At 59.9% G+C, this 15,170-nt stretch overlaps 2 protein-coding genes across 2 annotated transcripts in view; one reads left to right on the top strand and one right to left on the bottom strand.

Moving 5' to 3' along the window:
• The window catches only part of THAP7 (THAP domain containing 7), a 2,036-nt gene extending 942 nt beyond the window's left edge, over nt 1-1,094 (top strand). Inside the window, 2 exon segments of the mRNA XM_004716322.2 lie at nt 2-235; nt 408-1,094. Of these exon segments, the coding sequence (XP_004716379.1) occupies nt 2-235; nt 408-972 (799 nt within the window). The 3' untranslated portion in view covers nt 973-1,094.
• A 1,688-nt stretch (nt 1,095-2,782) lies between these two features.
• The window catches only part of LZTR1 (leucine zipper like transcription regulator 1), a 13,755-nt gene continuing 1,367 nt past the window's right edge, over nt 2,783-15,170 (bottom strand). Inside the window, exons 3-21 of the mRNA XM_004716323.2 lie at nt 12,243-12,299; nt 11,328-11,407; nt 10,893-11,001; nt 9,684-9,767; nt 8,355-8,412; nt 7,404-7,543; nt 6,843-7,044; nt 6,522-6,677; nt 6,152-6,262; nt 5,833-5,925; nt 5,650-5,745; nt 5,382-5,547; nt 4,984-5,153; nt 4,746-4,902; nt 4,005-4,131; nt 3,767-3,916; nt 3,259-3,364; nt 3,101-3,181; nt 2,783-2,990 (exon numbers count right to left, since the gene is read on the bottom strand). Of these exons, the coding sequence (XP_004716380.1) occupies nt 2,874-2,990; nt 3,101-3,181; nt 3,259-3,364; nt 3,767-3,916; nt 4,005-4,131; nt 4,746-4,902; nt 4,984-5,153; nt 5,382-5,547; nt 5,650-5,745; nt 5,833-5,925; nt 6,152-6,262; nt 6,522-6,677; nt 6,843-7,044; nt 7,404-7,543; nt 8,355-8,412; nt 9,684-9,767; nt 10,893-11,001; nt 11,328-11,407; nt 12,243-12,299 (2,260 nt within the window). The 3' untranslated portion in view covers nt 2,783-2,873. The remainder of the gene's footprint in view (nt 2,991-3,100; nt 3,182-3,258; nt 3,365-3,766; nt 3,917-4,004; nt 4,132-4,745; nt 4,903-4,983; nt 5,154-5,381; nt 5,548-5,649; nt 5,746-5,832; nt 5,926-6,151; nt 6,263-6,521; nt 6,678-6,842; nt 7,045-7,403; nt 7,544-8,354; nt 8,413-9,683; nt 9,768-10,892; nt 11,002-11,327; nt 11,408-12,242; nt 12,300-15,170) is intronic.

Raw genomic sequence — 15,170 nt, 5'->3', positions numbered from 1 at the left:
GGCCACGGTGCTGGCTGATGCCCCCATAAGCATGCCCAGGACTGGTCTGCCTCAGGCACTTGCTCGCCACTCATTCAGGCTGTTTCGCCCACAGTGGGTATCACAGGCTGAAGGAGGGGGCAGTCCCCACCATATTCGAATCTTTCTCCAAGTCACGCCGGGCCTCCAAGACCAAGGCCCGAAGTTACTCCCTCAGCCCTCTTGACCTCAGCCGGCTCCAGCTATGCAGGAAACGGTATGTGCCACTTGGTCACCTGTCCCCAGGGATGGGGTTTAGGGGTCCGTGCCTATGTGACAAGAATAGTGTTTGGGGCCTGAATGTGTAGGGGGTCTTCCTGGAAGGCTGGTGAAGGGGGGTTGGCACAGCCTTCACTTGGCCTGTCAGGCTCCCTCTCGCCGTCATCCAGGTGCTCTGAGAGCCGGGGACCCACAGCTCCGTTTTCTCCACCCCCTCCTGTGGACGTTCCCTGCTTCCCCGTGGAAGAGGCCTCTGCTCCGGCAGCTCTGCCGGCTTCCCCCGCTGGAAGGCTGGAGCCAGGCCTCGGCAGCTCCTTCTCAGACCTCCTGGGACCCCTGGGCGCCCAGGCAGATGAAGCTGGCTGCAGCACCCAGCCCTCCCCAGAGCGTGAGCCGGAGCGGCAGCCCTCCCCTCTGGAGCCTCGGCCTGTCTCGCCCTCGGCCTACATGCTGCGCCTGCCACCGCCTGCAGGGGCCTACATCCAGAGTGAACACAGCTACCAAGTGGGCAGTGCCCTACTCTGGAAGCGGCGGGCAGAGGCGGCCCTCGATGCCCTAGACAAGGCCCAGCGCCAGCTGCAGGCCTGTAAGCGGCGGGAGCAGCGGCTACGGCTGCGACTGACCAAGCTGCAGCAAGAGCGGGCTCGGGAGAAGCGGGCCCAGGCAGACGCCCGTGAGACTCTGAAGGAGCATGTGCAAGACTTCGCCATGCAGCTGGGCAGCAGTGTGGCCTGAGACGGGCAGCGGGCCAACAGGCAACATCCACCAGGGCCCTGCATTTCCGACCAGAGGGACCTGAACTGAGCTGTGTCCCCCAGACTTGGCCAGACACCACAATAAAGTGGCTGCTTGCGAGAGCCCCACTGTCTGGCTCTGATGGGGCTGTACCTCCACAATCACCAGTCCCATTCATTCCCCAGAGAATGGCGGGGCTGGAGCACAGGCCACCAAGCCCAGAAACACACACACGCACACCCTTGTTGTATTGCTGCTTGTTTTCGGCACTGCATGGGTGGGAGGCCAGCATGTATCCAGAAGGTGAGGGCTCCAGGGTGGAGACTGGTACCTGCCCTGCAGGAATCTAAAGACTAGAAGCTCCAAACCAAACCCAGTGCCATCAAGTCGGTTCCCACTCAGTCACCGGACAGAGCAGAGACCCGGTCTGACAGTTTTAGGAGGCTGTCAGTGTTCCCAGCAGCATCCAGCCGGGTCACAAGGAGCAGCTTGTGGTTGGTAGTTCAACACTTTAACCAGTGGGCCACCAGGGCTCCTGGAGGAGGACAGGGTGGTAGTATGGCCAAAGCAGCCACAGGCACCCTGTCCTTGGGGTGGGAAATGGCCTTGACTGAAACAAGCTGGCCCTCTGGAAGCACTCCCAGCGCCCAGGCCTGACTGCCCATGGCACGTGTGTCCCCATTCTAACCACAGGCCAGTCTATGGGGCAGGGCAGTCTCCACCTGAGACACACAAGCCCCAAAGGCTTTGCACTGTGGTGGTGGGGTAGAGAGGTGCGAGCACACACGCAGTTCTAGACTCCTGGAAACGGGCTGGTGGGGGTGGGTGATCTTGGTGGGTCTCTATTCAGTCACCTTTAGAGGTGCTTGAGGGTCTAGTGAGTGCAGACTTTCAGGGTGGGTACAGCTTCCAGGTGCCTCCTGGAAAGGGGCGAGGTGTGGAGACCAGCATCCAGTAGGGTCCTGGGTGCAGGGCATGATGTATAGCCCCTCTCCTCCATGAAGGACCCATGCTGGGCCTCTGCATGCCCCCTCCCCACCCCCCAGCAATCACCCCCACCTCCTCCATCACCTTTTGCCTGGGGCTTGCTGCTGCCCCCCCAGATCTCCCCTCAGTGAAGAGAGTTGTACCACAGCACCTCCTACTGGCCACCTCATCTCCCCTAGCTCATCGTTTTGTCCCCAGGCAGTGTCCCAACTAGCTTGGCCAGAGAATCTTGTACAGTTGTCAGAACCCCTTCGGTGAGGGCTGTTGCAAAAAGACCCAGAGGGACGAGCCAGACTTTGCTGGGTCTGCTTCTTGAACACTCCCATGGCCTCTGCAAGGTACTGGTGGAGGGGAGGGGCTGTGCCCCACTTCTCAGCCGGGTCAAGGCCGGCCAGCCTGCCTTACATGAGACCCTGCTGAGCTGACCCTCCAGAGGGTGGGTACAGGTGAAGACAGACGCGGTGAAGTGGGTGTTCAGCTCTGCTGGCCTTTACTGTGGCTTGCCTGTGACAAGTGGACACTGAGTGGGGTGCAAAGCAAGCCCCCCTGGAGCCAGTCCCCAACCATCTATAGTTCATCTCTGGTTCACTGGTCCGGCCAGACGGGGTGAGTGGCCATGCACAGACCACCCCCACCCTGCTTCCTCTCAGGGTCTGCAAGACCAACACCAGACTCTTCCCCCGAGTGGACAACAGCCAGGAAGACCCTCCACTGACCCTCAGCTGAGTGTGGCTAGGCATGGGACCTGGGACCATGTCCTCAACAGTGGAATGTGGTTTCTCACACACACACACACACACACACACACACACACACACACACACACACACACACACACACACACACCCCTCAGCTCTCTTCGGGGTCTCTGGGCCACTCTTGCCCCATCGGCTAGTGCCTGCCTCGTGGGGGCCTCAGATGTCTGCGCCCAGCTCTGCACACTGCTTGTCAGAGATGTGAGAGGCCAAGGAGTCAAGGATGTCAATCAGCAATTGCTGGCTCAGCAACCGTAGTGTGGGCAGCTTGGAGACCTGCAGGAGTGACCGCAGGGAAGGTTCAGGAAAGCCCCCAGGGCAGGCCACAGGGGGCTCAGCCACTGCTTGTCCCAGGGCCTGCCCCACTGTGCCACTGCCAGGCTGACCTTGGTGAACTGGTGCACGATGATATGTAGGCAGTGGCGCTTCATGTCCAGTGCCTGCGTCTTGTCGGCGGCCTCCAGGATCTGGAAGAGCAGGTGCCTGAGCCTGAGACTCCAGTGGCACTGGGAAGAGGGATAGCCCTGGCCAGCGGGCGGCTTACCTGCAGCACATTCTCCACCGTCACGTTCATCTCCAGGTTCTGCTTGCAGTAAGCCTGCAGCCGGTTGTTGTAGAAGCCGTAGTAGTATGGAGCAGCAAACAAGTAGCTGGGGCAGGTTAAGGAACTGCCAGAAAGGGGCCCTTCCCACCCCTCCCCTGGACCACCAATGAGCATCCCAGAACCAGGGTGATGGCCCAGGGCCTGGGGGAATAGGGACTGGGTTTCAATCTCAGCTGAGTCCATCTTCTGAAAGCAAAGGGTTTGATCCACTTAGTGGCACAGAACCCTCCCTTCAGAAGCAGGTCCTTACGCCTTGGCCTCCTGCGGGATGTCCCGGGGACCTCATGCCTGGGCCCCCACTAAATGCCTGCAAGGCCACATCCTGTGCTTGGCCGTCAGGCTCCCAGCCGTCTCCCAACTGCAACCCCACCCCCATCCCCGCCACACCCCTACCCCCGCGGGCACCAGGGTGGAATGGGGGGTAGTGCTGGGGGCTAAGCAAGGATGCAGAGAGTCCTCGGGCGGCATGTTGACCTCGCCGTAGTAGATGTAGCGCAGCATTGACTCGAAGGCCTGCCTGCTGGGCACCATCTCCCCGATGGAGATGTTCACCTGCCCGTCCTCGGGCATGAAGGAGCGGAACATGGCCTCAAAGTAGCTGCGGGCAGGGTGCCGGCAGGGGGCTCAGCTAGCGGGACCAGCGGCCAGTCCCCAGCCCACCCCTGCCTACCCTGCCCGGCACCTACCTGGAGCGGGCAGCCAGGATGGCCTTATGGGCTGGCCTCGGGGACCCATCCAGCAGCAGCGTGATGTCACAGAACTCCGCCCCCGCCCCCTCCAAGTAGGCCTTCATGTCCTGGATCAGTGATGTTCCTAAGGGTGGGGCCACAGGCCTGAGCAGACCTCCATCCAGACCATCCTCCTGGGCCCGCACAGGCCCTGTGTCCCTGCACAGCTGTCCACCCCATCCCCTGCACGAGGCCACCCCAGGCCCTGGACTTCTCAGCCCTCACATGTGACTTTGTACTCTCCTTGCCTGGTTGTGGAGCCCATGGCCCCTGGCTGTGGCCAGCATGGGAGCCCCTGGGGCCCGGAGACCTCAGAGCCTACAATTGTCACAGGTCAGGAGGGGCCGGTGCAGGTGGGGTCTGCAGTCTGTGTGTACCTCTCACTGGGCCCCGGAAAGATGGCTCCTGCCCTGGTTGCCCACATCACCAAGCTTGGAAGCCATCAGATCTGACCCTGCTCACCAGCCAGAATGGGCCCTGTCTCCACCCCAGCCAGGGCCTCAAGACTCACTATACCCACCCCCCAGCCTGCTAGGGCCAGCCCTGTGGCCAGGCAGAGCCGTGGGCATGCTGGGGAGACATCTGTGGTGCCACTGTTGCTCCCTCATCTGAGGGCCCCCATGGTAACTAGGCAGCAAGCCAGGCCCCACCCCGGGGGGAGGGGAGGAGGAGTGTAGGGCGGCAGTGCCCCTCCCCTACCAATGTCCACAGGCTGATCTGAAGGGGTACGCGAGGGTGCCTGCTGCTTCCGCCGCACGATCTCCACAATGAGTGGGGACGAGAGGCCCTCGAACTCCTTCATCATGATCACCTGGTTGAAGTGGGACTCCTTCACCACGAAGTTCAGGCAGTGCTCCTGGAGACGGGGGAAGGTGGTAAGGCTCAGGTGGGGACCATGCAGACAGGGGTAGGGTGTCCCCTCCCGGGCCCCCAGCACCTTCAGCTGGCCCAGCTGCAACCTGGCGGCGCTCTCGCACACAAGCAGCACGTTCTGCAGGTCCACGGAGGCCTCGATGTACTGCCGGCACAGCTGCTCCAGCCGGCACAGCTGGAAACCCAGGGCCAGCTTGTACACGTCCATGATGAGCAGCACGTCCTCCACGTGACCTGCACGCAGGCACCGCCCAGGGGGCCTGTCAGGGTGGCCGCGGCCACGCCCTGCCGCCCCGCCCCGCCCGGCCCGGCCCGGCCCGGACCTTTGCGCGGGTACTGGATCTTGTCGGTGTAGAGGAACTGCATGAGCACCTCGAAGGGCCGAGCCTCGGCCTCCGGGATGGCCACAGGCAGCAGCGGGGGCCGGCCGACCCCCGCGACCCCGCCAGGCCCGGCCCGGACCTTTGCGCGGGTACTGGATCTTGTCGGTGTAGAGGAACTGCATGAGCACCTCGAAGGGCCGGGCCTCGGCCTCCGGGATGGCCACAGGCAGCAGCGGGGGCCGGCCGACCCCCGCGACCCCGCCAGCAGCCTCCCCCGGGCCCAGGGCGGCTTCCTCCTCCAGCTTCTGTCAGGAGGAGAGGGAAGGCCAGGGCGCCGCAGGTGGGCTTGGGGCAGGCCACGGGGGCGGGGCGAGGGCGCCCCCCACCCCTGCCGTCCCGCATCTCACCTGGGCCAGCCTCTCTCGAGCCTGCGCAATCTTCCTGCGCAGCCAGCGGCTCCGGGCCGTGACGATGGCCACGTGGCCCTGCACGCACTCCTCCTTCTGAAACACATGCGGGCTTTGGTGGAGGACGCCCCAGCACAGGCTCCTTAATCCCGCCTCCAGCCCCCAAACTGGCTGGGCACCCACCTCACCCAGGACGAACTCCACGTCGCAGAACTGGCGGCTCTCCCACAGTCGCCCATAGTCCTCATGCAGCGTGCACTTGGGGTAACAAGAAAACTGCGGGCAAGTGGGGCCGGCAGTGCCAGAGTTAGCCAATCTGTCCCTCGGCTGGCATCGGCCCCCAAACAGCCAGCTCCTCATGACAAATAGGGGCACCCCAAGGCCTCAGGCCCAAGGGTCTACAGCCTCCTGCCTCCCCCCCCCCCGCCTGTCCCAGAGCTGGTACCACCACTCTGGCCTGCAGCCCAGACCACCACATGCCCAGCAGACCCCACGCCCACACCTGGAACCTGTACATCTCCCCGCTGCGGATGTTGTTGTCCATGGTGCCCCCGAAGATGTACATGGCATCAGAGATGACGGCGGCCGCGTGGAAGAGCCTCCCGCTGGGCAGCTGGGGCAGGGAGCAAGTTGATTACGCATTGGGTTGTTAACTGCAAGGTAGCAGTTCGAAACCACCAGCCCCTCCGAGGGAGGCAGATCTGGCCTGCTGTAAAGTCTCGGAAACCCACAGGGGCAGTTCTACCCTGTCCTGTAGGGTCACTCTGAGTCAGCAGTGATGTTTTTTGTTCTTTTTTTTTTTTTGAAGTTTGGGAGTGAACTAATCGACTCTGCCAAGAGGTTGGGGTGTTGGGGTTTCAGGGACACCTCACCTCCGAGGCAGGCTGGGTGGGCTGCTTGGCTGTCATAGGGCCAAAGTCCAGGCCGAACACATCCCGGGACTTCTTAAAGCCGCCCCGCTCCTCGGGAGCCAGGGCTGAGGCCTCCTCAGAGGCAGACGCTCGGTCTGGCAACTCCGACCCGCCAACCTTGGGAGAGGGGGGAGGAGCATGAGACCAGCCCCAGTCCCAAGCAGAGGGCTGTGGGGCTGCGGCAGGGGGTGGTACCGTCTGTGGATGAGGAGCAGCACCAGGAGACCTGGCACGCGAGGAAAGGCCCGTGGGCGCTCTGAGACAGGCGAGGCTAGCACCCACCTCGCTGTCCGAGCTGGGCTGCACCACCTCCCAGGTCTGGAAGTCCACATCATAGCAGTGCAGCTCGTTGGGCAGCTTGTTGTCGGCTGCGCCCCCGAACACATAGAGGTGGCGGTCGAAGGCCACCATGGTATGCCCGTAGCGCCGCTGTGGGGGCGGCGGGGAGCCCCGGAGCAGGTGTTCTGTGGGGATCCGAGTCCACCTGGGGGGACGGCAGGGATGGGCGGCTGCAGACCTACCCGCAATACAATGCCCACAACGCTCCTACCCAGAAAGCCTAACTTCAGGCTCACAGTGGCTGTCGCTGGAGCCTGGAGTCTATGTGCTGCCCACTCGGGCACTGCCCACACAGCAGTCACAGCCTGGCTAACTGTCCTGGGTGCCCACTCAGCTGACCCCGGCCCTCTGGCTTTCTTGACCACAGCAGAGACAATTGAGTACAGTCCTGGGGGGGAGGGGGGCGAGAGTGTGTGTGTATCCAGCAGTCTGGGGTGGACTGTGGCAGCGGACGCCCGCCCAGGGTCCCCACTCACACGGTGCCACCCCCACCAGCGCACTCACGTCTTGTCCTTGAACTCAAACTGGAAGAGGTTGTTGGTGATCTTGGCCCCGCTCTGGCCCGAGAACACGAACATCTTGTCTCGACACACGGCCACAGGGAAGTTACAGCAGGAAGGGGGGATCTCGCCACTCTGGGCCACCTGCGGGTGGGGGGAGGGGAACGTGGGCCTGCTCAGCCTGGGCCCTTCCAGGATGGGGCTCTGATGGTGGCCTGGAGGTGGCCCTGGGTAAGACCACTCAAATCCACGGCCATCAAGGGCAGTCGGACTCAATACAACCCTTTAGGGCAGAGTGGAGCCACCCCCTGGGGTTTCTGAGACTGCAGCACTTTCCAGGGAACAGCCAGCCTCAGCTTTCCCCTCCAAGTTCAGGGGGCCACGCTTAACCCGCAGTGCCACCAGGGCCCCCTCTCCTCAGATGAAGGTTGGCCCATGAATTTTCTTCACAGCAAGTTCCTAGATGGGGGAAGAGCTTTCTTCCCCGCCCCAGCTCACAGGCAGGGGAGTCAGAAGTCAACCGGGGCTCACATCACCTCTGGGCCCATGGAGCAGGTTTGGGCTCCACAGGGTTCCCAGGGGCTGGGGTTGGGGGAGCAGATTACCAGGCCTTTCTTCCAAGCACCACTAGGTGGATTCTAAGTCCTAACCTTTCCGTGGGTGGCTGGGTGTGCCCGCCCTCTGGCCACAGGGTGGCTGCAGGTGTGTCCTGCTGGGGCTGACCTCCTGGCCAGGAGGAGACGGAACATCTTTGGCCAGATCCGGAACAATGGTGCTACAGGCTAAGGGACTTGGGGACACCAGTGACCAGGACAGTGGAAAACAGAGGTTAGGCCCAAATAGTGTGCTCGAGCACAGCGGGGCGGGGGAGGGGGGTGGGGGGGCTGGGAAGGGACTAGGCTTAGGGGTGGAGGCAGCCAGCCTGGTCCCCCCTACCCCCGCGGGGCACCCTCACCTCCTCCCAGCATGTGAGCTCCCGGTCCTGGAGGCCGACGGTCCACATGTCGTTCAATCTGCATTGGGGCGGAAGGTGACCATCACCACTGGGTGGCCATCACTGCTGGCTGGCCCTCACCACTGAAGCTGTAGTCAGGGAGGGACGAGGGGGCGCTCGGAAGAAGCTTCCACCGAAGAGAGCTATTGAGCCCTTGGGCTGTGACATGCTTAGTGGAGCCACCTCCAGCAGGGGTCCTTCGATGCTACGGTTTGGGGACTGGCGCCCCGTTTTTGTGACCGCATGTGGCAGAACATTCACTCGTGGGCAGAGTGCAGGAGCATAAGGAAGGGACAAGGAATGGGGGCCTGGGGGGACGGAAGGCTGAACAGGTTATCATGGTTGATGATCCCTCTAGTGGCCTTAAATGGACTGTCAGTGTCTCGGTGACAAACAAGTCATCCCCAACAACAACAACAAAAACATATATATACATACATATGTAACACTTTAATAAGGTAATTAAACAAGCTAATAAACATAAATGCAGGGGGAGGGGAACAAATGGGGAATGAGCCCAGGGGTCTTTGGCGGGGATGAGCCATGTACTACTGTGGGGACTTTGATCCTTTGATCGGCAACCAAAAAACAGGATGTGTTTGAACCGTTCAATGGAAACTCATCTGCTGTGTCACCTTGTACCCCAAGCCCATCGCCATCAGGCAGGTGGACTCTGAGTGACCCATAGGGTGAGTCTTTACAGACGCAGACGGCCTCCTCTTTCTCCCTCGGAGTGGCTGGTGGGTTTGAACGACCGACCAGCCTTGTAGCAAGCAGCCCAATGCTAAGCCACAGTGCTGCGAGGGCTCAGTAACCGTCCCCCAGTTCACAATCAGGTTACAAATAATAAGCACAATGAGAAGGGCAGTAAAGCCGGTTTTCTACTACAAGGAGGGGAGTCCTTGGGGCAGAAGCAGGGGTCTAGAGGCTGCCTACTGCCCACCAGTCCTCAGGGCCCCTCCTTGATGGGGCCTTCATTGTCTTGCTCTCTCTCTCTCTCAGACTGTTGGGTTCTGGCTCCTTTGAGCTAGGGACACACACACAGGCTGGCCTCAATGCCCTCCCGTCAGAGGACTGATGGGGCCCAGCCCTGCTGATATCGGGTGGGGATCCTTTCGGCCTGCCAAGAGAACCAATTGCCACCCCACCCTCCCCAAAGACCCCTGGGCAGGTCAAGTGGCATTCAAACCACAAACCCCTAGGGTTTCCCTTTCCTGGCCAGGATGGCCTGTCCCACTCCCCCACCCTCGGGGTCCGAGCAGAAGCAGGGCACACTGGGCGGGTCCCTACCTGGCGTTGCCGTCATAGCCGGCGAAGATCCAGAGCTTGTCATTGTACACGGTGGCGCCATGTGCGGACCTGGCAACTGGCAACCTGGTTTATGGGTGTAGGGGGGACGGGGACAGGAGTGAGGGAGCCAGGCTGTCCATGCACCCCACTCTCACAGCCTCACCTCCCAGCATGCTGTGCAAGACCCTGCCTGGGACCCCATGGTGGCTGACCCCCAGGCTCTGAGGGCGCCCTCAGGCTGGGCCTGGGAGACAACATAGGTGGCTGGTCCCCCACTAAGGTACCACTACCTACCACTCTGGATGATGAATGATGTTCCTTCACTTTGTGGTCACTGACACACTGTTCTAGAGCAGCGGTTCTCAACCTGTGGGTCGCGACCCCTTGGGGGGTCGAATGACCCTTTTACAGGGGTCATCCGATTCAAAGCAGTAGCAAAATGACAGTGAAGAAGTAGCAACGAAAATCATTTTATGGCTGGGGGTCACCACCACATGAGGAACTGTATTTTTTTTTTTTCACATGAGGAACTGTATTAAAGGGTCTCGGCATTAGGACGGTGGAGCACCACTGCCCTAGAATGATCTGGGCATCCTGGCAGCTCCAGAACCCCTCCAAGTGGCTAAGAACGACGCAGGGGGGAGCTTGCAGCAGGCGAGACTGGGGATACCCATCAGCGACCTGTCTCTCCTAGTCTCTGCAGAGAGGCAGGCCTTGGGAGGCAGGGATTTCCCAGGTGGTGTGGGCAGGGAACAAGCTCAAAGGAGCAGCATCCTGAGTCCACTCAGAGGCCTGTCAGAAGCAAGGCCTGGAGAGCTACTACCCGAAAACTCGCTGCCAGCCAAGTGGACACCGACTCACAGTGACCCCACAGGACCGGGCAGAACTGTCCCTGGGAATTTCCGAGACAGGAACTCTTTACAGGTGTGGAAAGCCTTGTCTTCTCCCCAAGGAGCGGCTTGGTGGTTTTGAACTGCTGACTTTGTGGAGAGCAGCCCAATGCATTCCCCGTTACGCCAACCAGGCCCCGTTAGCCATGGAAAACTATGGGGTACATGTCAACCCTGGCACGGGGCACCTGATAGCAACTAGTTCCATTTGTTTGGTTTTAACCAATCTCCATCAGCCTCCTCCTGTGATACTCAGCGGTGGGGGGTGGGCAGCTCCCCTGCTCCTTAGGGCCCAGAGCTGCATAAAGGAACTGCTCACCGTCCTTCAATCTTCCACTCCGTCCACTGGCCAGTTGCAAACTTGTATTCAAACAGGTCGTTTTTATTTTTCAAGTTGGAATTCGAGTAAATGTCTCCGGTGTAGCCCCCTGGGCAGAGAGAAGGAGAAACAGTTCTGCCCAAAGGTAGCGGCACAACGAAGAGCCTTCAGGCCCCTGGAGATGGAGCTCAGGGGGCCTCGGGGCAGCCACATGGAGCCTGCTGAGACTCTCATCCACCAGGGTGGGGGGACACCAATTGCCTGTCTGTCTCTAGGGTCCGGGAAAGGCAGACCACTGTCCCCTGGCCCTACAGAGAGCAGGCCGACTAACCCCAGACCATCCCACCCTTTGAGGGGGAGGGCGGGCGGGAGGCCGGGGCCAGGGCCCAGGGGCCAGGAGAGTGTGTGGGCAGGGCCCACCCACAGGTTGCTTACCGAAGACGAACATGCTGCTCCCATAGACGACGGCCGAGTGGTGGTAGCGGGGAGCTGGTGGCGTCCCAGTTGTGAAAGCCCTGAGGTCAGAGGTGGGGAATGGGTGATAGTGGGCTTGGCATACGCCAGCCCCCCCGCATCCCCTCGTGCTTTGTGCTTCTGGGTACTGCCTGGCACATTATAGAAATTGTTTTTTTTTAAATCACCAAGCTCTGTGAGTGAAAAACGGAACCAAAAGATAATGTTCCCAGCACCTTCTGGAAACATCCTCTAGAAAGAACACTGTCTTTGTAAACTATCATGTCCACTGACCCAGGGGGTCCCCCAGGACTGGGGTCCTGAACCACCAGGCTGTCCAGCTACCGATCTGCTGAGTGCCATGCTCCTTGGGACAGGCCTGCGGGGACCAGGAGGCTCTGCACAGACCTCCACACTCCCCGCCCAGACAGTGGCCCCTCGAGGGCTCGGTCTCGGTCGGTTGGCCACGCTGGCAGAATGGGGGCTGTCGGCTCTCCATCCTGAGACCCCTCTCTTCCCGTGCCCCAGGGGCTCCTGGCACAGTGGAGCCAACTTGGAGCTAAGAGGCACAAACACACAAGGCCCAGAGAGGGCAGGTGTATGGACCATGCCACCCATCTGTCTGAGGGAGCTCACCAGAGGCCACACCTCCTACAAAGGATGAAAGGAGCCCCTGGGAAACCACCAGGTGTGGCCCCACAGCAGGCCCTCGCCCAAAGGCCCCCCTGGGAGAGAAGTGAGGGGCCTTGAACTGCTCCCTGACTTGGCCCTGTTGTAACTTGGGTAACACCATCCTGGAGGGCCAGGGGAGGGCTGGGTTGCCTGCCCTCCAAGAGGCTTCTGGTGTTTCCGGGGTTGTATGAGGGATGGTGGGGGCCTGGAGCCAAGGACACGCACCTGCACCAGGAGCAGTCCTTCACGTCGAAGCGTAGCAGGTCATTCAGCATCGTCTTCCTATACCAAGCCAGAAAGAGAGTGAGCATGTGCATGTATGCGTGTATGAGAGAGAGAGAGAGTCAGCCCTGCCCCAGGAACTCCAGGATGCACAGCAGGTGGAGGAAGAGGCAGCTCTGGGAAGTGGTGGAACCCTCTGGAAGGCACCCCAGTGGGGGCCAGGGCCAGGCTGCCGAGGACCATGACTCAAGCATGATCAGGCCACCAGGAGCCCCCCCAGGTGCTCAAGGTAGTAGCCACGGGGCAGAGTTACACCCCTTATATGCCCTGGCCCTGGTGTTCACCCCGCTCCCAAGCTGCTCCACTACAAGGGGATGCTCCACCCCAGGGCTGATCCGTCTGCCTCCCTTCATTGGAGAAGCACGCTCCACCCACCAAGCATCAAGGGCCCACACAGTGGAAGGCAAGCTCCTGGGTCACGGCAGCCCCAGTCAGCCGCCAGGGCCCCTCCTCATGGCACCACCCAGACTGAGTGTTAGTTGCGAGCTTCAGCCGCCTGCCTTGGCCCCAGATTCAGGACAACGGGGCCGCAAGAGCAGGAAACAGTGCCATCCGAGGAGCGGCTGCAGGCAGAACCCCTGTGATCCAGAGGCTGATTGCCAGGCAGTTCTTCCTCTCTCATTTAGGTCAAGAAGCTCTGCTGAAACCTCTTCTGTGCTTAGCCCGACACAAGGCTCCCCAGAGGGGGTGGGGGTGGGGGGCGGTGAGGAGGGTGGCAGCATTTCCAGGGAGCTGCCAGGAATCCAACCCAGGTCACCCACAGGTGGTGGCTGTCAGGTGCTGTGGGGTCAGTGCAGGCTCACAGCACCCTGATGCCCAACAGAAGGAAACAGCGCCCGGTCCTGTGCCATCCTCCTCATTGTTGAGGCTGAAGCCCATGGTTGCAGCCACGGGGTCCGTCCCACTCATCCAGGGCCTTCCCCTTTTCCGCTGCCCCTCCACTTGACCAAGTATGATGTCCTTCTCCAGGGACTGGTCTCTCCTGACGACACGCCCAAAGTACACGTGGAGGGCAAGAATTCTGCCATGCATCCACCACTGCTTTGCACAACTGCCCCTGACCCGCTAGGATAGAACACGCCCCTCCCCCCATCGATGTTCTGAGACAGTCGTCTTTGTAGGAGTTCTAAAAATTCACTGCCATCGAGTTGATCCCAACTCTCAGCAACCCTATAGAGCAGGGTAGAACTGCCCCTATGGGTTTCTAAGATTCTCTTTGTGGGAGTAAAAAGCCCCATCGTTCTCCTGCAGAACTGCTGGTGGTTTCAAACTGCTGACCTTAAGGTTAGCACCCCAACACATAACCACTGTGCCACCAAGGCTCCAGTTTACAGGAGCAGACAACCTTATCTTTCTCCCTCGGAGCGGCTGATGGGTTTAAACCCCGGTGTGGGAGTTACATCATCTGGTGTCAATTTGGGACTTGAGAGGATTAAGAGTGAAGAGGTGGAGTCTAGTCTGTCAATCGGGTCATAGCCAATGAAGCCTCTGTGTGGGCATGGCCTTCTCCTGAGAATTCTGGGAAATCCTGAATTTCCTCCTTGGAGGCGGGAGAGACTTGTTTCAGCTCACTCCCTTGGAGACTCTCAACTGACAACGCTCACTCCCTGTGAGACATTTTAGAGAAGCCACATGAAACTACTCTGAGGCAGTCAGTTTAGAAGGTGAAGGAAGCATGTAGAGTCTCCTGCCAGCGCTGAGATGCTTACAATGCCACTGGATCCACAAGACTTTCCACCCACTGGCCAGTGACCTTCCTGCATTCGGCGTCATTGCATGTGTTTTGTGAGTCAAAAGAGGACTTTGTAGATTGGTATTGGACATATGGGCTAATATCAGACTTATGGACTTGATCTGGACTGGGCTGGGATGTTTTCTCAATATTCAACTGCTCTTACATAAAAAATTATTTCTTATACACATATGCGTGTTTATGAATTTATTTCTCTAGTTGACCCAAACTAACACACCAGCGTTTACTGCCATTGAGGTGATGCCAATTCACAGTGATCCTCCAGGACAGAACTGAACTGCCCTAGTGAGATTCCGAGACTATAACTCACCAGCGGAGCAGCTGATGGTTTCGAACTACTGACCTTGTGGTTAGCAGCCCACTGTGTAACCACCAGGCCAGTAAGACTGCTTTAACGCACGGTAAGGCACTGGAAGGTGCCATGTACATGGGAGAAAAGCAAGGCAGTCAGGCTGGTTAAACTGCCTGCTGGAGCCCAACACCACTGAGGTCAGGGGTTCACACTTCAGCCATACCCCCTGCTAGCTGCCCACCCTTCCCAGAGCCCCCAAGCAATGAGGGAGGGAGCCCAGCAGCACACCAGACGTGCCCAGTTCTATCCAGTTCCTCACCTATGCCTATCCTCTCTTCCTCTCCTGGATCTCTCCAACTCCTCTCTCAGATCAGTCCTGCCCAAGCGGACAGACCCACTCCACCACTCCCTGCCCAGGCTCAGGCATGGTCTTACTCACACTCACAGAGCCCTTTCAGAGCAACTTAATCAGGGATAGTTAGGAGCCCTGGTGGTGTAGTGATTTTCTGTTGTGCTGCTAACCCCAAGGTCAGCAGTTCAAAACCACCAGTCGCTCTGAGGGAGAAAGACAAGGCTTTCTACTCCTGTAAAGAGTGACAATCTCAGAAACTACCCTGGCCTGCAGGATGGTTTGAGTCATGGGTGTGTGCTGCCAGCTGGGCACAGGGTGTTTGCCAGGAGTCGACAGCAGATTGGGAAAGGTCTTCACAAATCAGGTGAGGCACTAAATAAAACCAGGTCTTCTCTGGTGCCAAGCACCCACGGGCAAGGCCTGGGCGGGCAGCACTGGTAACTGCCTGGCATGGGAGGCAGAAGGAAAGCTGTG

Source organism: Echinops telfairi, unplaced genomic scaffold, assembly GCF_000313985.2.
Source record: "Echinops telfairi isolate 266 unplaced genomic scaffold, ASM31398v2 ScPeMD7_29;HRSCAF=101, whole genome shotgun sequence".
NCBI lineage: Eukaryota > Metazoa > Chordata > Mammalia > Afrosoricida > Tenrecidae > Echinops > Echinops telfairi.
Note: the sequence above shows the minus strand (reverse complement) of the source record. Positions and strands in the feature narration are given on the sequence as shown.